Here is a 22,287-nt window from a genome sequence, read left to right as displayed (position 1 = left end):
GTAGTTAGCGTCACTGCTTCCGAGGCGTGCGTGCAGGACAAGTTTATAGCTGTTCAGTTTATAACAAGGGGAAGCGATGAGTTTTTATTTGTATCGCATTCCGATGACCGATGACAGCTTTCTGCGGGAGTTACACCTGTGATATACCATCGATATCATGTTCAGGTGGGTAAGAATTGAGACAAAACCTGCCAGTGAAAATGGGCCAGCCTTAAAACACCAGGGAAAGGAGATTTATGAAGATTGCTAACAAGGCCTTTGCAGAAAAGAAAAAAATCACAGTAACGCGCTCAAGCAGAATACGCAGCAGCCAATGCGCGATATTGATAAAATATTTCACAGTCATATTTCCATAAATTGGACTGGCAGAATAAGCACACTGCTGTCACAGTCTGTAGCAGTAGTTGCGAAGAATTATATCAATAGAGATAAAAAGAGCATTTTTTTCGAGCTTAAAAAACAGTAACTAACCTCGACATTCTTAATCGATCAATGCGTACATTGGTAAGCAGTTAACTCGTTCAGGCTGCAGGGAATTGTGTAAGGTATGTAGCACGTAAGCTGACGGAAGACGTGAAGCATATTCCGCGTCTATGGAGCCTACGGGTGCAGTCTCGAAGCGGTTCTTGAGTATGAAGTCCGAATAAAATTAAACAAAAATAAAAAGCTGAATGGTTGGGTGGAGAAAGTAGATGTTCAGAAACATATTCTGGTGTAGGCAGACTACTGGATGCAGCGTGTGCAATAACTATTGGAACGTCATGGCGGCTGGCAATCAATGGGCCAATGGTTCAGGGTTTGAACAGAAGGCTTGGCATAGGGATGCTTCGTGTCCATGTGACGTCCGCACGTTGTTTACAAGGTCGAGTGTTCCGCTGAGAAGATGTCGAGCATGTCTGGTACCTGCGCGTAAAGGGTGAGTGAAATTAGTTGGCTTGATTACATTCTAGCAAATGTATTCGAAGCCGATAGCACATATAAGCGGTAGTATGACTGTGTGAGTGTGTTCTCTTTGTTGGCATTGCTAGATGACGAATAGTCTGGAGTGCACGATGACATGCGGCAGAGTTCTGCAATGGTATTGCGAAAAGCATGCGTCAGCTCTCTATATGCTATAGTAGGGATAACCATAGCCTTTCGAGCAGTACTGCACGACTATACAACCAAAAACAGCACTACTGAACGACTATACAGACAAACAATCTTGGAGGCATCAGAGGGGGCTGGTTTTATCATATTCCCCTTCCCCGCGGAGGTGTCTTTTCTTAGGCTCATTTTGACGACATGAATTATTATACATTCCACAGAGGATCCGCCATTCTACTAAGTACCGACGCAGCTCGACGTAGAGAAGCCGATAATCGGCGTCAGTGTATTGCAGTGACGACCGGGAAATCTGTGTCATCCAGTGACACTCGTTGATGCAGCGATTGTTCTCCTCTTAGCAAGTATAACGTAGGAGCCTTGTGCGGTAGCTACCATAAAAGGGATAAATGTGAACATTGAAAGGAAGAGGGTACGGGATCACCAAGCAAGAGCTGGATAGAAGAGGAGACAGATAGAGTTCACGGTGGATATGGTTCTAGAAAAAAAAAGTGCATGGTGGCGGTTTGAAAAAACGAGCAGAACACCGGGTAGAACCAACAGTTCTGGAACTGACTCGCAGTAAGAAAGAACGGAGTATATAAGTGGTTGTGCCTGTTAGGATAGCGGATAAGATTAAGGTCGTGGCCGCAGCAAGTGACTATTAAAGCGAGAAGACTGGTCAAGAGTTCAGGTGAATAGCGCAACTTGCAGTGAAAAGAGAGTGTTCAGACACTGACCACCGTTGCATTGACCGGCATATTTCTATTTAATAATGAAGAGGTTGGTACCCGTCTCAACACGTATCGATGAGCAGCAGGCTATATAGCCAGTAGAGATGAGGATCCATAGTGCACACAATTGAGCTTGTGTTGTGTCCCTTCAATTGTGTTCGCTATGGATCCTCATGTTGACTACCCACTAGCCCGAACGCTGAACCTTCTAAGTTATAGCCAGTAGGCTACCAAATAAGCTTGGAGTCTAATTATGCAAGGATTATGCAACGAGCTACGAAAAGAAAAATAATAGGTCTAACGTTAAGAGATGACAAAAGAGCAGAATGGGTTGCGAAACGAACGCGAGTTGGTAATAGACTAGCTGAAATTAGGCTCAGGAAATGAGCATGGTAAAAGCATGAAGTGCGGAGAACCTATAACCAATGGTCTGTTAAAGTAAAAGAGCGGATCCTGAAGACAGGTAAAAATAATAGCCAGTGGCAGAGAGTAAAGTAGAAGATGGGAAAGCTTTTCAGGACAGTCTGGCCGCAGCTGGTGGAGGACAAGGTTTACCTGGAGATCACTCGGAGAGGCCTTCGTTATGCAGTGGATGCGAATGGGCTCCGGATGATAATGGCGTCCAGTCAGAGGACAAATACTCACCTTGGTGAGATCGACCTTCTGATATTCCTTTGAGGAAGAAGCCTGGGGCACTCGCGAGGCCCGGCGCAAGTTGAGCGCCCGCATCTCTTGCACGACTGAGTCCTCGTCCTCGTGGGACTTGCTCTGCGACGAGGGACCAGCGGGCGAAATTGGCGTCTCGGTTGTGGACGAGGCGGCGAAGCCTGTTGTTTTCGCCGGGGATTCCCTGGAGTTGGCCTCAGGCTTGTCTGCTTCGGCAGAGTTGCCGGCCGAGTGATCAGCCGAGAAGATGTCCAGCTTGGGTGGAAAATGTGCGAGGGCAACGATTAAGCTTGATAAAAGGCAGGAAAGTTTAGAAGCGTGACCTCCACCCCTCACCCCATCGGAGCGAACATGGGACAAGGATAGTTCTAAAGTGTTTCACGCCCCAAGTTCTTGCCAGCGACCACCCCAGGGTTCACTGAGGCCAAGTGCAGCCGATTATATACTCGCTTCGGTGGTTCAGTGGCTATAATGCTCTACTGGTGATCCAACGCGTGGAACCACATCTTGGTCATGGTGGTCGCATTTTGATAAACACAAAATCTAGCAATATCTGTGCGCTGTTCATTGTCATTTTACGTTAAGCAACACCAGGGGCCGAAATTAATCACAAGCTTCAGAATGAAAAATGTGGACCCAAGCAAGGTTTCTCTCTAGAGCACGGAACGCTCAGCTGTATATACAACACCATACCATACCATACCATACCATACCATACCATACCATACCATACCATACCATACCATACCATACCATACCATACCATACCATACCATACCATACCATAATGGTACCATACCATACCATACCATACCATACCATACCATACCATAGCATACCATACCATACCACGAATATCCTCCTTATCTGGATTGCATAGAGCGCATTCTGAAGAAAAAACTGCGAAAGTAGGAGATGCGAAGGCAGCGTTGAGCAGCGCTTTGAAAGCTTAAATAAGGCACAGCCAATCAAGGATGAGAGGTACCTCAGACTATCGGTCCGTCCTACATATAATTAGCTACAACGATAACTGTACTACCCATAAACTGCGTATTTTTGGTTTGGTTTTTATAATGTTCATCGTCTGAAAGTCACTCAGGCTATGTCGGACGCCGTAGTGGAGGGCTCTAGATAATTTCGACCACCTGGGATTCTTTGACGTGCAATGGCATGGCACTGCAGACGGGTGCAAGTTTGCCGCCATCGAAATTGGACCACTGTGGCCGTGATCGAACCTGCGCCTTTCGGGTGAGGAGCAGAGCACCATGACCACTGAGCCACCGCGGCGGCCATAATGTATATTGTAACATGTGTTTCATATAACCAATGTCCGCATTGACTGCCCAAACCGGCACTCAAACAAGAAGGTTGGAGCGTAAACGCGGCCGGTACTTATCGCTTGACGAATTCAGATTCACGTATCATTGTTACAACACGTATAGGAAATGAAGCACGCTGTTGTTTTAAGTTTATCCACCACCCAGAAACAACCACCGGGACCTGGAATCGCACCCGATAACTCCTGAACTCCTGCTCAGTAGCAGAACTGTACAGACAATGAGCTGCCGTGAAGAGCACCAAAATGAATTCACGGAGACTGCTGTGTTGTTGAGCCTTCAAACGCACCACTAAGAACGATCAAAGTGTCCAGGACTCGAACGTAGGGCTGCGCAAAGATCATAAAATTTTGAATCGCGAATCTACCAAAGCTGCACATGTAATCGGCCCAGTATTGCAAACGAATGGTTTCACTCCAGTCCGTTGCAGGACGGGCCATTGCCAATACGTTTCCAATATTGGGCCGATTACTTGTTCTGCTTGGGTAATACGCTCCTATTCGTATCTTGAAAAAATCGTGTAGTGTATGGCAAGAATTATTCGAAACGAATCAAATATATTGTCAACTTTTCCAATACGTTTAAATTAAAATACATGAGGTGCGATTAAGGCCCGCCGTATATTTCTTCGACAACTTCCAAACACAGGGCCCACACCGACGTTGCATACCATCCGGCCACGAATAGTACGAGCAGAATGAGAGGTTCAGCGCCTCAACACGGTCCATTCGTTAGGCGGTGCTCATAATGCTCATACATGACCTCTAAGACTGTACGATGCAGGCATGGCCATGCAAGTTCAGCTAACACTGGATTTTCCCGAGCTCAGAGGTCATGACTCATACGTAGCTTCCACCAGTCTCCCGGCCTTAGGTGTCGCTATAATTTATTCTCTTTTGTAATCAATAGTAGATGGTAGTTTTCCAATATCTCTAACTGGGTGGTCATAGAGCGAATATACTAATTTCATTTGCGACCTTTAGCGGATATTATTGTTACATCTTTAAACGAGTAGCAAATATTGGAACACATGTTCGATTCGTATTTGATTAGGTACTATCACTATTTGATTCGGCTCCTAGCTGCATTATTCGTATTAGATTCGGCTTGACTAATTTACTATTAAGCACACCCCTACTCCAATTGCGCCTAAAAAAGATTGGAGGTAGACGGAACGTGCGCCTCGCCGCGGTGGCTCAGTGGTTAGGGCTCTCGGCTGCTGACCCGTAAGAAGCGGATTCGATCTCGGGCGCGGCGGCCGAATTTCGATGGAGGCGAAATTCTAGAGGCCCGTGTACTGTGCGTTGTCAGTGCACGTTAAAGAACCCCAGGGGGTGGAAATTTCCGGAGCCCTTCACTACGGCGTCCCTGATAGCCTGAGTGGCTTCGGGACGTTAAACCCCAATAAACCAAACCAAACCGGAACGTGCGTACCTGGTGTATGCTGGGTTTGCGGCGTTCGGGTTTCAAGGCGAACTGGGACACCCGCGACGCCCGGCGCATGGCTATGGCAGCTCGGAGCTCCTGCACTTCCGGGTCTTCCGCACCGGAAGGAGAGACAATCTGCGCATGCGTAGCTACCGCGCCGCTCTCTGGTTGAAGTGCTGTTGATGAGCCTGTTTTTGCCTGCGATTCCGGTGGCGGAGAAGTCCCAGGCATTGACACACGTAGAGCGGTCGGTTTACTGTGCTTGCGCTTTGTCTTCCGCTTGGTGGGACCTGCGGGTAGAGGGGGGTAAATGAAAATACTGCTTTATTTGGAAGTGCCTAATGATATCCGGTAGACCTCATTTGAAGTCTGGGGACAGAATTATTCACGATTCATATAACGAATTATCTACAGTGCCGTCCGACCATGCTTTTAAAGCGACAGCATTAAAGGACCCGTTTAGAGGAGAAGCCGCCGTAATTAGTGTTGGTCGCGACGTCACAACCACAAGACGTCGGGCTGGTGATTCGAACGCCCCACTACAACGATCACACAGTAGAACACTGATGACGCCGGTGCACAATTCCTCATTGGGCTACAGGGTCGTGATGTCATTCCGACTATCATTACGTAGTGCCTCCCAAGAAAGAAAAGGAATTGCGCTGGAAAGAAAATCGGTCGAGCCGGGAATCGAACCGCTGCCTCTTGGGTCATGAGCCGAGCGCACTACCCCTCGACCACTGAGGAACATTCGTTCGACTGGTACATAAGAGAGGACTTGTGTGACTTGTGGCAAATAAAAAATAAAATAAAAGTAAAAATAGAAATGAGGCACATAAAATAGCAAAAACAAGAAGTAACAGAAAATAAACAGCACTCCAGGTCGCTGAAGGGACTCTCCGTTCAAGTGCCCGTCGAATTTTGATTTCTCATCCCACGCTGTCTCATCAAGTGACTATTGAAGAGGCAAAATTACTGCCTTCACCTGTTATAAGAAAATATGCAATCGGCGGTCATCATTTGCGTTATGCAACAAATTTGGCCGTGTAATCCCAATCTATCATCTTTGTGCTTAAAGTGCCGAACAGCCGTCTCTATCTCCGCCCTTTTACGAAACGTGTGAATTGTAAAAGACGTTTGCGGCGGTAGCTGTCTAATAGTCTTCCGCGAGGCTGACAAGGCTCGCCTTTCTCATAGTGTATTCCAACCGCAATTGTCTCACCGGACGGAGTGTGCTACGCTAGTGGCCGAGAGAATCGGCACTGTCGGGATAATGTCCTCTTTGCCTGCATGACCTGTGAGGGCTTTAAACCAGGAGCTTCCATAGGACGATGGAAATGATGAGTTCCTTAGTCTCACAGGATATAGAAAAGTTCGAGAGTTCGTTCTTCACTCACTCGCGGCCGCGTCAGTGCCGTGAGGATCTCCGTGGTCCGGCTTCTTGCTCTTGGGCTTGGGCTGATCGCGGCCAGCTTGTGCGTTGTCGGGCGACTCCTTGCGCTTCTTGCCACTGCCACCGGGCCGTTTTGGCTTCTCTTCTGCCTTGTCAGCCGGCAGGCCTTCTTGGTGGGGCGGGGACTGATTGCTCAGGGGAACCTGGAGTGCGGTAACAGGAGACGCATTTTATGTGAGAGCAAGCGAACCAAAGTGCAAATGGTTAGGCGAATGGGTGATCGTTTGGCATGAGGTTTCAGCTGAACAGCGTGTGGTCCTTGTTTGCTTACTGTCTTCCCTGCCTACTGCCATACTGGAACATGACGCTGGAAAGCAACCGATTAGCGCTGCGAAGTGGCAGTCCGCCAGCTAGCTGAAAAGACAGGCCAAGGTCTCACTTTTGTCCCACCGGAAGGACAGTGGACGGATCATGCGAATCTTCACTCCTAACCGGTAATATCTTCCCTGCGCGTCAGTCCTTTGCACCTAGTCGAAAAAGAAAGCAACGACATATGTTTCAGGCAACATGATTAACTTATTGTTGTTCATGCTGTTTTTGGAAGGACTGTAGTGGTATTAGCGACGCAAAGGAAGCCGTATTGGCGACAAGGAGCGTTAGAGAGTTATTGCAGATGGCTCAGTAATGCACGAAAATGTTTCAGTAATTTTTTAGTAGCGAATTAATTTCTCCTAGCGCCTTTAGGTTGACTCCTTCAGTGCATTTCAGCAGACACGTAGGACTTCTGTAGGTCAACTGCACCACAAGAAAATAAACTGAAGTCAACCAATACTCAGCATCTAAAAGACCAAAGCACCGAAGTTTAGGCCAGTTGGTATTGATCCATCTTGAAAATGTAGCAGCACGAAAAAACGGGGACAAAATAGACACAGGTACGACAGGACATATTCTGCTATATGTTCTGCTATATGTCCTGTCAGAATATGTCCTGTCGTACCTGTGTCTATTTTGTGCCCGTTTTTTCGTGCTGCTACGTTTTCAAAAAAATAAAAGACCAAAGATCGGCAGAAGAACTGAGGATTGGGCGAGTTGGTGGTGATCCATTGTAGAAAAACCAGCGCTTACGAACACAGACAGAGGGCAAGGGAAACAGACTGGCAGCGCTGTCAGTCTGTTTCCCTTGTCGTCTGTCCGTGTTCGTAAGCGCTGGTTTTTCTACAAAGATCGGCTTTGAGAGCAAGTGTTTCTATTGGTAGATCGAAAATAGCTCACAATATCTATCAGCCGGAAATAAGTGTAAAACATCGTCCAGTCATTGTTTTGATAGCTTCGCGGCGTTAATGTAGTGAAATTCTTTTGTGCTGAATGTTGAACTTATGGTATTCGATATAATCTTTTCAATGCCCACTGTGACCGGCTATACCCATATGAATACTTTATTGGATGGCTTTGTTCACTTACGCATTTCTTCAAGAAATGGGTGCGCGTTTGGAAAGGAATAACACTGCAGCTATTAAGAGGCAAGGCCGACAATTAAAAGCAGAGATAAAGCAATCGTAAAATTTTTGTCCTCTGCTATCCTGTCTTGGCCTTTGTTTCATTAACGATGCAAGCAGTGTAACGTCACAGCTGTCACCCGGATCGGCTTTTTGACGTGAAGGTTGATTGGAACAGGAAAGAACTGAAGAAGCCATTTTATTCAGGTCCTTTATGTGACTGCCGCTTTCCCCAGCAAAATAAAAAGAAAATATTCGGGAAGGGCTACTGGCAGCGCATGAAAGCATAATAAAATCTCAACACACTCATTGCACCCGCCCCATCTCCTCCTCAGTATCGAAATCTCGAAAGGACACAGCTGCTTCTGCTTTGTGCCACTTGCCAACACGTGACCCTACCTGTATAGCTCTTCTCGCACGACGGTCGACAGAATTTTCACATTGGATAGAGTTTATGCAGGACAGATCAGCACTCTAGGCCACCAGTTTCTCACTGCGACGTCATTAAGCTTTCGACGTGAAAAACTGCCATGACAATTGACGTCTACGCCTTAAATTCTTCGAAAGCCTTCCTCAAGCAATGAGTAGGAAATGGAGTTGGAAAAGTGTTGTACTTGGCGAGAGAGCAGGTATTGTTTAGACCCCTCAATGTATGTGTAAACAGTGATCTATTGGAGATAGTGGATTCTGTCAAAATCCTTGGTGTCATGTTTTCAAAACACTTGACTTGGAATGATCATGTTGATTATATAAGATCCAAAATATCTTCAGCTGTCGGAGTTATGTCGCGCCTGCGCACCATTCTTCCTGTCAAAATTTGGCTGTTGGTGTATAACTCTCTAGTTCTATCTCTCTTGCAATACTGTATTATCGTTTGGGGTAGCACTGGTATCACGAACATGACCAATTAAGTTGCATCTTCACCAAAAAAGAGCTATGAGATGCATTGCTGCTATTCCTTATTGTTTCCCTACGAGTGACCTCTTTTTAAAATATGAAATCCTGCAGTCTTTGCTTTACACGAATACAGACTTTTAATGAACTTCAAAAGTGCTTTCCAGAGCAATGAAAATTATGTTGGTAATTTGGCAGAGCTTCCAAAAAACACCCACATTCCACAAACCAGAAATAAAGAAATGTGGCTAGTTCCTACACCTAGAGCATATTACTCAGAACAATCTATCTCGTATACGCTGCCAGTGCTATTAAATAAATTAAACAAAGAAATGTCTGACTCTTTGCAACATTCATATACTGTTAAGAAACTTTTTCTGAACAAGTTTGTGTGCTCAAATCAAAGTATTGCTGGAATGTGTTATCTTCTTTTGTGCTCTAATGAATAACGCTGAATTTATTGCCGCTTGTCTGATGCAATGCCAGCGTCAAAAAAAGGGGCAGGACCTCTGTCAAGCTTCCGAGCTTTTAGACCCGTCTCCTTCTCTAATATAGAGAAAGTAAAAGGCTTATTGATTGAAATGCAGTTGCGGCTAGACACGAGCATGCGAGGTTGTTCTAATTGCACGTAGCTCCATTTCGTCAACTTGCCTGTCCAGCATCGCTGGGTGGCGTGGTGATCCAGGACGGTAGCCGCTGAAGAACATCGGACTCGCCACCAGGGGCCCCGACGACGTCATAAGTATCAGCGAGAGGGCGCACTGGGGTCGCTTCGCCGGAGGTGGGCAACGTGGGGACGCGCGAGGCCGTGCCCTGCATGGCGTAAGCGCTGTGTTCTTGCTTGTATTTGCGCATCAGCAGCCAGATGAACACGAACATCAGCACCGCGCCGACGGCCACGATGACCATGGCCACCGTGTCGTCGAACAGGCCCGTCGTGGTCATGCTGATAGCGGCGACCAGTCGACGGCAGAGGACGGTGAAGGGCAACCATGGAGGGGTCGCCCTGCTCCACGCTTGCAGCGTGTGGAAAAAGCCCTTCCTTCGGTCCCCTGCTGGCTATTTTTTGAGCCTGCTTTTGTGCTGAATGCCCTGCAGAAAGAAACAGAGGGAGACAGAAGAAATGGTAGGCAGGATGGTTAATCAGACAATCCCTGTTTGCCAACCCCATGCACAGGAAAAGGGATGAAGGAAGTGAAATTGAAAAGAGGAGGGAATTTGGGTTCAGTGGGTTGTGCGCCCTTACTGTCGTTCGTGGTCCACAAAAACAAAGGATGCTTGCACTGCGCCTGGCGCTCAAGCCTGTGGCTCATATTTGAAGACCTGAGAGAGGTGTTATAGAATCCTCTGTGTAGTTACGGGACTGCTTACAATGACCTCTATGAAGCACAGTTCTTTGAATCAAATCTGTCGTAGTTCGTCGTAGAAGTAGGTCTTTGGAGGAAAATTATGTGAACTGCCAAGAGCCTAATTTGGCTCCTGTCCACTGTTCCCTGAAATGAGGTCTTACCGTGTTTGTGGGGCGCGGTGCGGAAGAGGTCAGACGGCGAGGAAGCCCCGTTGAAGGCGCCGTGTGGAGACAGGGCGTCCGTAGCTCGGCAGTCTCTTAATCTTCTTCTACTTCTTCCGTCTGTCCACGCACGACGTGGTTATTTACTTGGAAGCCCGCGGCGTGAAATCAATAAACTGCGACAGGGAAATCGAATTCTGTCAGGAAGGGAACAGAACAGGAAAGAACGAAAAACTAGAGGGTGAAAAAAACTGCTGGCTTGGAGAATTCAACTTTAATGGTTGATGAAGTATTGGATGAATATTGAAATGAACGATGCTTCATGCACAACGGGGTGCACTCACACGCGGGAGGTAGCTCTATGCACTACGATGTAGCGCCATCTAGGAAGAGCCCTGTGAATTAGGTGATTAAGCTCTTTAAACGACTAATTTCTCTCCAAGGCATCTCGTAATGCAACCTGAAAGATAAGGCACGTCTTTAGGGGAGCGGTAACTGATTTGCATGCTGTCAATTACTGGATACGGGTGGCAACAAATAAGGAGACTGAAAATAATGGTGTTTAGACAATGGTTTAAACAATGATTTGGCTCGAAAGCATCTCAAAATACATCCTAAAAGTGGACGCACCTCCAGTGGTAAACGAACTTGCGTGCTGTTGTTGCTTCGTTGAAAGAATAGACATGAAAGCGCATTAGTAAAAACTGGAAACGAGCCTCTAAAAGGATTTGGACCGCTGTCTCACGCGTACGCAAACTAACTGGTAGTGCAATTCTTCACACCAGCCGCTGAAAAAGCGAATTTTGGTTTTGCTCCTACCCTTTCTAACAAATATTCTTGTGTTGTCACGCATGCGCAGAACCGAAGATAGTGCGCCGGCGAATGGCGACAAGTTGTGTCGTGCACATAGCAAAAAGCGTTGTTGGCGCTCGTCGTACTGTACAGAGAATTACTCATTTACATATTAGCAGCCATACTTTTGGGCCTATTTAGTGTTGAATAATAACTACGCTGGCTGAGTTGCTTAGTTCGAAAACTGGCGCGAAGCTTCTACGCCCTTGTTGGCAGCGCCCTCATCAGTTTGCTTTTCACGGACTGGCCACTTTCCTGAAAATGGCTAGAACTTTTTCATCATTGGAATAAAGAAGGATGACTGCAAGAGAGAGAGAGAGAGAGAGAGAGAGAGAGAGAGAGATGAAAGTTTTAATTATCTTGGATTAATTTGCAGAAGCTGGGTGGCCGCGGCCCCTAGTCCAGGGCTCCGCTGTGGCAGCTGATTTGCGGACTAGCTGGATGATCTGGGCTTGCTGGTCCAGGTTGTCGCTGATCAGTGCATACTCCCACTGCTCGTGTTTCGGGCTTGGCACTGTTCACAACCTAGTGCTGTAAATTTTTTTTCACTGCTCAGATATTTTGCTAACGGATACCATGGCTTTTTTTGTTGCAGAAGCTGCTTCGGATGGTAAAGAAAATCACTATTCGCTCTTAAAGCGTCTTTTTTTAAAGAAAGGAGCTGAAATTCCATGAGCGTGGAAGTGTGCGTCGTTTGTGAATTTTTAATTAGTTGAGCCGTTCATGTTTTTTTTCATATAATGGATTGAAAATGTACAGATTTTTAAGTATTTCCGAAAAGTAGCACGACGAGTAATGCGTGCATTCCAAAAAAAAAAATTACAGGCGTGACTCCTTTTGCTGTCTGTCGTGATCGTTCCACGGCACCAACTCCAAAGTAAGCATCACTAACCCTAATGTCGCTTGAGAACATTTTTTTTGGTCATTGTGAACAAAGTAATGATTTCGAGAGAGGCATAGAGGGAAAGAGCTAAAAGAGAAAATTTATGAAGATGAACGTTTTGTTCAAAAACTTAGCCAAGGCACAGTAAATGCTCCCACACGGCTCTTGTGGGGTGGTGGATGGGGGGTATTCGATATCCTCAGAACATGTTTTAAAAAGGAGCGGATGACTTCGCTAACCTTCTAGTTATAATTTAGGAAGCTTCTGTTCGCACTTACTAATTTACCCTCATATAACCTGCGATGTGTCAGATTCCTGTTTAGAGAAGAACTTGCACTGGGGCCAATAATAACTTCAATGGTACGAGCAGAAACAAATAATTTATTTGTAATTTCTTTCCATTAATTCAGTTTCATAAAAGAAATGGTGTTATTGGAAGCATTTAAATTCATCCGTTTATAAAGACGGATAAAATAGGGCGTTAGAGAAGAGCAATTGGTTATCACGAAAACATGGCGGAGCTGCAAACTTGCAAACACACAGCTTGTTCAGACTTCACACAGAGCTCCTCAAATGTCCGGAAAGTGTTCATCACATGTACACTGATGGCACTCCTGGCATAAATGAAGCGAAATAAAAAAGAACCTATCTACATTCTACACTTAACAACAAGCGCCTGTGTTGTCTGCCTAGTCGCTCGTCGTGAGCGCGCTAAATTTTTTCGTGATCTACATACCGCTTTGCGAGTCTACTGGAAGGCAGCATAACAACGGTCGCACGAGTTTCGCTCCTCACTTGAGCTCACAGAACAAAAATGAGCTAAGACGAGAGTGGGGAATAGTTCTGCGCAGGCTTATGGTTGTCAGAATAAAGACTGCCACTGAATAGCATGTCTCCTCTGCGTAGACAATCGTGAAGTCTCCACGTACGCTAATATTATATCAGCAGTTGGAAGGGAGTGTCGGATATGAGAAAAGCACAAGTGGAGGCAGCTCGTCTCTGATAGACATCATGGAGGGAACCACGACTTCGAGCTCTCAAAACCCTGTGACTAACTGGTGTAAGCCGAGACGCTGGCAACACCGGGCACTGTGGGTGCGCTGTAACTTTGCTGTACATCCAGCTCAAAGAAATGTCAACGGCTATCAAAAATACCCTTGAGCAGATAACACGAGAAACTATCAGGGCCTCATCGATCGCTTGACAGGGAAGATGGCGTGCGTAGAGGAAACTGATGGGCCATGCTTTGCTGCGATTATTTTAGACGCAGTTTGTGGAAGATTTCGCGTGCGCATGAGAAATGTTTAAGTTGTCCCGTGTTGAATCTAGTTTTACGCAAAAAGTTTTTCACAACACGGGAGCCGCGGTGGCCTGAAAAGGCGATGTCGAATGGCGTCGCCAGGCAGGTCACTCCGGCGACGGCTGCTCAGAGAAGATCTTGACCTTTGGCTCGGCCTTCTTTCCACGCAGCGGCGGTTCCTCGTCAGCGCTTTCCGACACATGCTCCTCCGAGAAGATGTCAAGACTAGTCGGCGGCTGTGGGCAAGAAAAAAAAAAGGAGTAGGATGTTAACGTAGTTGAACCGAGAAGACGTGCGAAAGCATGTGTTGAGCCTGGTTTGTTCATGGTTATGCTATGTTGGGTGTCGGCACGTCTGGGGACGATATTAGACTCAGGTTAAGCTTTGATCGAGGTTAAGCAGTTCTGATCATCTGATTTGATGGTCGTTAAAGACGACAGTACCGACACACCGGGAAACGACTGCTTGCGCTATAGGGTCACAGGACAATTCCCTGAAAGGGTGCTGGTGACGTAGGACCGCTTCAGATATCGAGCTGCCAAGGCCAGGTCGTGCCAGCAACGTGTGGAAAAGGATAAAAAGATGAGATTGGAAGGGAAGACCGTAACCAGGTATACCTTGGGGGCGTGCCGTCCAGACTTGGTGGAGTGCACAGACATGCACGACGCTCGGCGCTTGATGACTATCTCTCGGAGCTCTTTGAGGGTCGGCTCGTCCACGTCGTGGGTCGCCGAGGAAGGGCCCGCGTCATCTGCTGCTCCCTGCGCGGAGGTAGGTGAACGGGTCGCTTCCGGGGAGCCTACAGCAGTTGTGGAGTCTGAGCTCCCCCCAGCTCCAGGAGAGCCCGCCGCCGTCATGTGAGGCGACTCCGCCACCACCACGCTCTTTCCTGTCTTGTGCTTGCGTTTGGCGGGTGGCTTGTCTGGCAGACTCATGGCGTCCGCGATGCTTGCCTCCGAATGTTCCTCCGAGAAGATGTCCAGCTCGACAGGCACCTGAAGTCATAGGAGGAGCGGAACAGCCAAAATGAACAATGAGGGAAACTTCATTCCATTTGGCTTCTCAATAAATATCGACTCTGTGGCTCTAGCTGGCTATGTTGACGTTTATCGGTCAGGAAAAAGCGCGTTTATTGCGTAGAGTATTGAATTAAAATTTTCGATCCTCTGCATTCCGACTTGTAGCCTCAAGAAAAAAAAGGTGCTTGATCGCAGGTAGGCAGTGAATGCAATGTTGCCTAACGTCAACACCAGCTTTTCTCAAGCATTAATAATCATCATCATCATCATCAGCCTGACTACACCCAGTGGAGGGCAAAGGCCTCTCCCATGTCTCTCCAATTAACCCTGTCCTAGAGGAAAGGAATCCTCACCCCTGTGACAAAAGGGTTGATGGCAGTTGCCTTCGTTTGGGACACTGTGGTCATTGCTACCAGCGACGGTCAGACTTCGCGGATGGCAGCGGACGAGGTTGGAAACCATGAATAAGAGGATGACGGAGGGGGGGGGGGGAGAGCGTTCTTGCTCGTTCAAGTTCGTGCTTCGAAGCAGCCATATGGCTACAAAGGAAAGCTATAGAGCTTCGAAGGAAATTTCGTTGTGAAAGAAACATTCGTCCTGGTCTGGGGTTTGAAGCCAGGACCAGCGCTTCTCCGGAGCAGTCACTCTACCAACTGAGTTAATCGGAACGGCTAGCATGTGGTAGTGCGAGAGCGAGTTGATCAATAACTTGAGTCCCTAAGGTCAGTAAATTTTTAATAAGGAAGTAATTATTATTAAATATTAGTTAGCATTAAACAATTATTATTTAATAAGCAAGTTGGAACCTCGGACCAGGATGAATTTTTATTCAACAACGAAGTTTCTATGGAAGCTGAATAGTATTTTTTTGTAGCCGTATGGCTGTGCTGGGTGGATGACAGTGAGTAATTACAGCCAGTTTAAAAATTTGCTGCACCTTCACAGGATTCCCCTTAATAGTTCACTAACAGCATTCCCACTTCGAGTTATTGATGAATTCGCTCTCACCGTACCCTAAGCTTGCAGCCACGGTCATCTAAGTTGGTAAGTAAAGCAGTGGTCCCGGGTTTGAACTCCGGACCAGGAAGAATTTTTCTTTACCTATGTATAGTGTGTGGAAGCTGTACAACTTTCCTTAGTAGCCGTATGGCTGCGCTTGTATGCATGCGAATAAGTAATTACTCCCTTATTACAAATTTACTCCACAGTGGGCGGTTCCCCTGACCCAAGCAGCGCAAATAATCCACTCAATATTAGACACCTTTAGCATACTGTGCACCGTGTTAGCGTTACCGGTACCGGAGTACCGGGCGCCTGCGCGCAGCCAATGTGCATGCGCAAATTGACTTGACGGCGCCAGATGGCGTCACATACCCGGCAGCTGTGCTCGCGCCCGCAACGTCGGAGCCAATCAGCGCGTACTCACCGCCGGTGGGCGGGCTTCCGGTACTCCGGTAACGGTAGCGGTAACACGGTATACGGTATGCTAAAGGTGTCTATTAGAAACTTACTGGACAGTCCTACAAAGGGCTAGATTGAAACCATTCATTTGGAATATTGAGCCGATTAGCTGCGTTGTTTGGTAATTATAAGACTAATAACTTTCAAAAGAAAGGAATCCAGGACGCACCTTGGGCGCAGTTGGAATGTGGCGTTGCGAGTGCATAGATACGTGCGATGCGCGTCGCTTGATGACTATCTCTCGGAGTTCCTTCACGAGGTCCGGGTCCACCGATTCGTGAGTCTCCGCGGCCGCCGCCGCCGTCTCAGTGTCGGTTGGAGGCGACGTAGGCTGCTCCGGAAGCGAACGCTCTTGAGATGGGGCCGTGCGGGCTGGTGTGATAGCCTTCGAGGTGGTGTCCGTGGGACCATCCCGAGTAGCTTCCGAGTCGTGGCGCTTGGAATGCTTGCTCTTGGACTTGCGCTTTGATAGGCCTACATCAGAGCGATATATACCCATGACGTCACTACCTTTACGACCAATCCACGTTTGCCCCACGCCGCCGGGTTCACAGCTGAACAGGAGGTTCGACACTGTCGCGTTAATGCTTTCTTTTTTCTGTTTTCTATCAGGCCTCTCAGAAGAAGATGAAAAAAGATCAATGAAAGAAAGAGGGTTCCCAGACCAGCGGATTCACCGTGCTTAAATAAAATGTAAGGTAAACGAAAAAATGCGTCTTTTAACGCTGTCAGTGAAATTGGTTACGAACACGTTATGAGTATGAGTGAATAAACTCACTGGGCTCGTTATTTCAGCGAGAAGCAATCTGCGAGTCTGCCAGTCTGCCAGTCAGCTACGTGTCAATACAAATGTAGTTACCCGCAGATCGAAATAATATCTCTAAAGTCCGTTTCCGCATCTAATCGAGATTTGCGTTAAGTCGCTGTCTTCGCAAAGCGTCTTCAACATTGATATGTATTGATAAGATAAAGTGGAATAGGTGGCTGGGAAAGTCGGTAACTATTGTGACTGCAAAAGCACGAACTCAGACAAAGGAAAGGGGGAGGGGGGGGCTTTCGGTGGCATTATAGTCCTTAGTAGCGTTGAGTGGGTCTGATCGCAGTATCAGTGCCAGCCCCACAAGAGCCCTTTCACAATAAACGTTAAAAGAGAAAGTGAAGTGTGTTTTGCGCAAGCCAGCGATAAATGTGTATACGGCAAAAGTTGAATTAGCGCTCGTTAATGTACTTCCTGGTCTTTTTGTATTAGTCCACCTTGAATCATACTATTTCTTCATTATTGAACTGGATCTTTCTCTTCGGATTGTCATCCCTGCAAACTAGCGCCCCAGCGCTTCAGTGGCTACGCTCTTCTTCTTTAGAATATATGGCGGCAGTTCAGTGTAGTTAATTCCTAGTCTTCAGCTTTGCAGCGCTTTGTAGCCTGCACTGTACCTTTGTGGCGTTATTAAGGATTTAACATTGGACACATAAAAAGAAAACGCGCAACAAATACTAGCGCACCAGAGTCGATGACTGAAGGTGACATCTGGTCGGCCTTCTTGGTCTTGCGTCTCCGGTGCTCGCTCTTGGACTGCTCCTTCGTTTGCTCCGCCGAGAAGCCGCCGCTGGGGGAGTTTTTCTTGGGCTTGCCGCCACCACCCCTGCTGCGGTGCTTGGATTCGTCTGCTTGCTTTGGCGGCGAGAGCGGCTTCTCCGTAGGCGCTGTCGCCTTAACTGCCTTGGCGTCCTACAAATAGAAAGCCCAGGGTGGGCCGCTGGCGCTAACACGGCAGATTTGGCGCGGCTTCCATGAAGCATCACTGCAGAGTTTCGGCATAAAGTCACCGTATAGAACTAAATGCTCAAAAGAATGGTTTTCAACATCTTGATGTATGCTTAACAAGTGGATTCTGGCCTAAAGAGGAGCACGCTACTGAAAAAGGTCCGAGGACGAACACTTGTGGTCCGTGCTCTGTACTCACAGCATGTTAGAGCCTCTGACACGGTCTCTCTCTCTATATATATATATATAGGTTGCAAGAGCATGAAGTACTTGACTGCCTACAGGAGTATATAGCGAAGTATACGCTTCGTTAAAAGAAACATATTTATGAGACTCGACGTTTCGATCGGAAGACCGATTAATGGACACCACTTGTGAGACAAGAAAGGACTGTTTAGTGATTTGGATTGTTATGCGGCTAGTGTTGGGTTGGCTAAGGATCTGTCTTGTCAGACGAACGCCACTCATGAGCCAAGAAAAGGCTTTCGCCTTGATACCTCTCAGGCTTAGCTACTCACGGTGGCCTGGGTGACAGGAGGTGGTTCACTCGCTGGCTGAGGTGGCGCGGCTGGAACACTTGGCAGTGTAGGTTCATCGGCTGGCGGCACGACGACAGGAGCGGTTGTGGCATGATGCGAGTCACCCTTTCTAAATGGCCCCATTATGGGAGCCGTAGAATCGGGACTCAGGGTTGGTGGCGTGGCGGCGCGAGGCGTGGCACCCTCCCTGTGATGGTCTCGGTTGTACTTGCGCATCAGTAGCCAGATGAGCACGCCGGTCAGGATGCCGCCGACGAAGACGAGGACCATGGCCAGAGTGTCGCCGAACGCGGCGCTTGACATCTCTGCGCAGGTATCGGCAGTGGCGAAGTAGACGGCAAAGACACGACGACGACTCGAGATCGTCGAGGAGAAACACCATGGGAGGAAGGTGGTTCAGGCTCCCGCTTCCTGCCCCCTTGTTCGATCGCTGACACTCGCCAGCTGGTGTCTGCATCATGGGTAGACGCTTAGAGAAATAAAAAAGAGTTTCCCTCCGAGGTATCTGAACCGTGGCCTTGCATGGGAGCCCACCATTAGGGACTCATAGTTGCTGCTGTCATTACAGTGCACTTGAGTAATTCCCCAACCCGTGGCGCAGCTTGCACGACGTGGAAGTATTTGTAAATTCACATTAGCGCTGTTCCGTAGCTCCAGGTCAAACTTTAATAAGGTGAATTGGTGATCTAGTTGGTTCATGATCGCATAACTGAGCAGCAGAAAGTGAACAAGGACGTTGAAGAAACAGACAGACGAGGACGATGCTGCATGTTTCTTCAACGTCCTGCTTCACTTTCTGCTGCTCAGTTATACGCTCAGATCCAAGGCATGTTATTTCGGAGGTATTCGAATTTCAGTCGTTTAGTTTCAGGGGTGCATCGATAACCTGGATTGGTCTCGTTGTTTTACGCGCTGTCTTGGGCTGAAGTAGCAGAGCCCCCCTCCAAGTTCCGTGCCACTCTACAATGTGGACACCACCTGACAAAGCACTTCTGCGGCAGTGTTTTATAAGCTGTTCATTTACGATTCTTCATTTCGCGCTCATTTGGTCCCCGGTCATTCGTCATTCGATGTACCTGCGGCCTTCAAGCGTCCGTGGGAAGCGACGGGACCATTGGACGGTTGCGACCGGACCTCACCACTGGCTTCCATTGGCCGCGATATGAGGCCCATAGTGGGATACTTCGCGCCGCTGTGACAGCAGCAGGCGACCGGACCGGACCACTGGCTAACAATGGCTGCAATATGCAGCCTAGGCTAAGGCCCGGTGGCCAACGGCCCCTGATGTCGAGATCGGCGCAGTGGAATCTTCTTTAGAATGGTTTATTGTTTTATTGGGGTTTTAACTTCCCAAAGCAACTCAGGCTATGAGGGACGCCGAAGTGAAGGGCTCCGGAAATTTCGACCACCTGGGGTTCTTTAACGTGCACGGACATCGACCTTCTTTAGAGTGATTTATAACGTGGCACCTCCATGCAGGTGGCAAAGGTCGAAATTTCGAGGGACGATCTCTTATTTTTTCCCACAAAGGAACAAGCAATTGATTTGGTTTGGTTTATTGGGGTTTAACCTCCCAAAGCAGCTAAGGCTATGAGGGGCGCCGTAGTGAAGGCTCCTGAAATTTCGGCCACCTGGGGTTCTTTGACGTGCACTGACATCGCACAGTACACGCACCTCTAGAATTTCGCCTCCATCGAAATTTGACCGCCGCGGCCGGGTTCGAACCCGCGTCTTTCGGGTCAGCAGCTGAACGCCGTAACCACTCAGCCGCCACGGCGGGGCGTATAAGCAACTGAGGTGCCGTGTACGCTTGCATGCTTGTTGGTCGACCGCATTATCCGCAATGAAAATCTATCGTCAATAACTCTCTAATAAAAGTCTCTGAGGATAGAAGAGTGAGACTATGGATTAGCGTCGACAAATGTGTGAAACGCTGCATGTTTAATGAGCACAGGCTGTATGGTGCCTTTGGAGCAACTGTGGCGTTTTGAATGAAGAGTCCGCATAATGTCTCATGCACTCAGTACACAGTTTAGTGTTCAGCTTAACACACAGCATGCTTGTAAAGAAGGAGAGAGAAAAAAGGTGGTCTCGTACTAAACAGTTCTGGAAAAAAGCATATTTGAACTGAAAATGAGTGTATGAAGGCAATATTTTAACATTTTTTTCAGATATTGTAAGATTTCACTATAACAGCCATTATACCCGGTGATCTCTGGTCAGCAGGGTAGATGTTTTTGCTATTAACATTTTTTCAATCGTCCAAAGCGTTCCTCTTTGATTTTCAGTGGCAGTCTAAGTGCTGCGTGCGGGCGATGGAAAAACTTTTAAAGAAAGATTTTGCTGCACATCGATAGAGGGGACCATTACCTTCGATATTTCCTAAGAGTACCTTACAACTTTCCAGTGTTAAAAATTTTTGTCCAAGAATATTGGACGTGATTACGGCTCTGCTTCTGTGGCTAGCCGATGTCACGAATACGGTTATCATTAATTGACGAGGCTGGCGTCTCCATGGGTAATCAGGATACTGGAAGACTTAATTATAACGTCGGTGGCTATCCAGAGTGGTAGCTAAACGACAGCTAGCTAGTAACGCGCCGATGTCAACGTACCAGGCACTTCGCGAACCAGTTTCCTTAATATCACTGAGTGGCAAAGCCGCAGCCATTGTAAGCTCCTAAGAGCATGGGGTACTGGGAATTGAGTTGAGGCTGCGCCTGACGCGTAGTGTAGACAAGTAGCCTAATAAGAGTCAAACCAGAAGCACCTGCCTCCTCAGAATATGTGCCGCGCGTTTTCTTGCGCCAGTAACTACACATGGCATTACTATAAAGCACAAACCTCAATGCCGCATTCTGAAGATTCGCCAGTTTCGGTACTATGGAATATTTGAACTCAATTACGCGTGGGAGTGGCAGTTATGAAAGCTTACAACAAGTCACACTTGAATGTACTCTTAAAAATCACTTAGTTTTTCTCCAGTCGCACTTTCAGTACGTGGCTGTAGGCAAATGAAGAGAAAAGTGCATGGCCTGTCGACTCGTATCAAGTGCGTCACTACCACTGCCACGCAAAGAGATTGGACGCCTCCAGAGTTTTGAGCTACCCCTCACACAGCACTCTTCTTGGCCTTCTGTGAGAGACCGGAAAGCCGATAAAGCAATGCGACACAGTGCTAGCAGGCCTCGCCTCCTGGAAGCTTCGTACGCTCTCCGAATGCGTGCCGAACCTGAAAGAATCATCGTTACCTTTATCAACGGGCGTGGGTAGAGTCTTCTTCCGAACGAGGCTGGTAGCGACGCTATGCTTCTCCTGCGCAGCTGCTAAGCAGGCACGCGAAAGCAAGAGCGAGGCTCGCGAGCAAGAAAGCCGTGAATGCTCGCCATTTTCTTCATGCAGTTGACCAGTAATCGCCCGAGTGACCGGCAGTGGAGAAAAAAGAAGAATCTTAAGACAGGAAATTTTGAGGCAAGGTGATAAAAAAGAAAGCAAACGAGGAAAAAATGACAGAAAACAAGGGGAGGGGGGGGGGGGGACAAGTAAAAAATGACGACACATGCAGGCTCGTAAATAAATAAAAAATAAACAAAGAAATGAGCCGTCGTTACCGTGGCGTGGAGGAACCGAGGATAACTTAGACTAAGAGTGTTACTTTGGATCCAGCTTGGGCTGCTGAGGTATGCAGGTAGAGACAGGAGACCCGCCTTGAAAAACGTAACCCATTCTCCACTCTACCTTTCTGAATAAATTCAGTCATTCTTTCATTCGTGTGACTAGTCCCTGAACCCTTGCTGTTGCCATGAGAGGCACACTTTTGAGCCGTAAGGGGCAGGAGTAACGCATTGGGAGGCTGCCATTTCCGGGTATCTGCTATTTACGCAACTAGCGCTCTCCTTAGAAGCCCCTGAAAACCAGTAGGTGTTG

General features: G+C 47.6%; 1 protein-coding gene across 1 annotated transcript; it reads right to left on the bottom strand.

Moving 5' to 3' along the window:
• Positions 1 to 13,683: 13,683 nt before the first annotated feature.
• Positions 13,684 to 18,663, bottom strand: LOC149348389 (uncharacterized). The gene is made up of 5 exons (XM_089588088.1): positions 18,340 to 18,663; positions 17,560 to 17,785; positions 16,226 to 16,530; positions 14,194 to 14,571; positions 13,684 to 13,812 (listed from the first exon to the last, which is right to left on the bottom strand). Exons 1-5 carry the CDS (start codon positions 18,661 to 18,663, stop codon positions 13,684 to 13,686), a joined length of 1,362 nt encoding a protein of 453 aa, XP_089444214.1.
• Positions 18,664 to 22,287: the final 3,624 nt, after the last annotated feature.

The sequence above is a fragment of the Amblyomma mixtum genome, chromosome 4, assembly GCF_055824585.1.
Source record: "Amblyomma mixtum isolate Tamu chromosome 4, ASM5582458v1, whole genome shotgun sequence".
In the NCBI taxonomy this organism is placed as follows: domain Eukaryota; kingdom Metazoa; phylum Arthropoda; class Arachnida; order Ixodida; family Ixodidae; genus Amblyomma; species Amblyomma mixtum.
The sequence above is the reverse complement of the archived record's forward strand: the minus strand, read 5'-3'. Positions and strand labels throughout refer to the sequence as shown.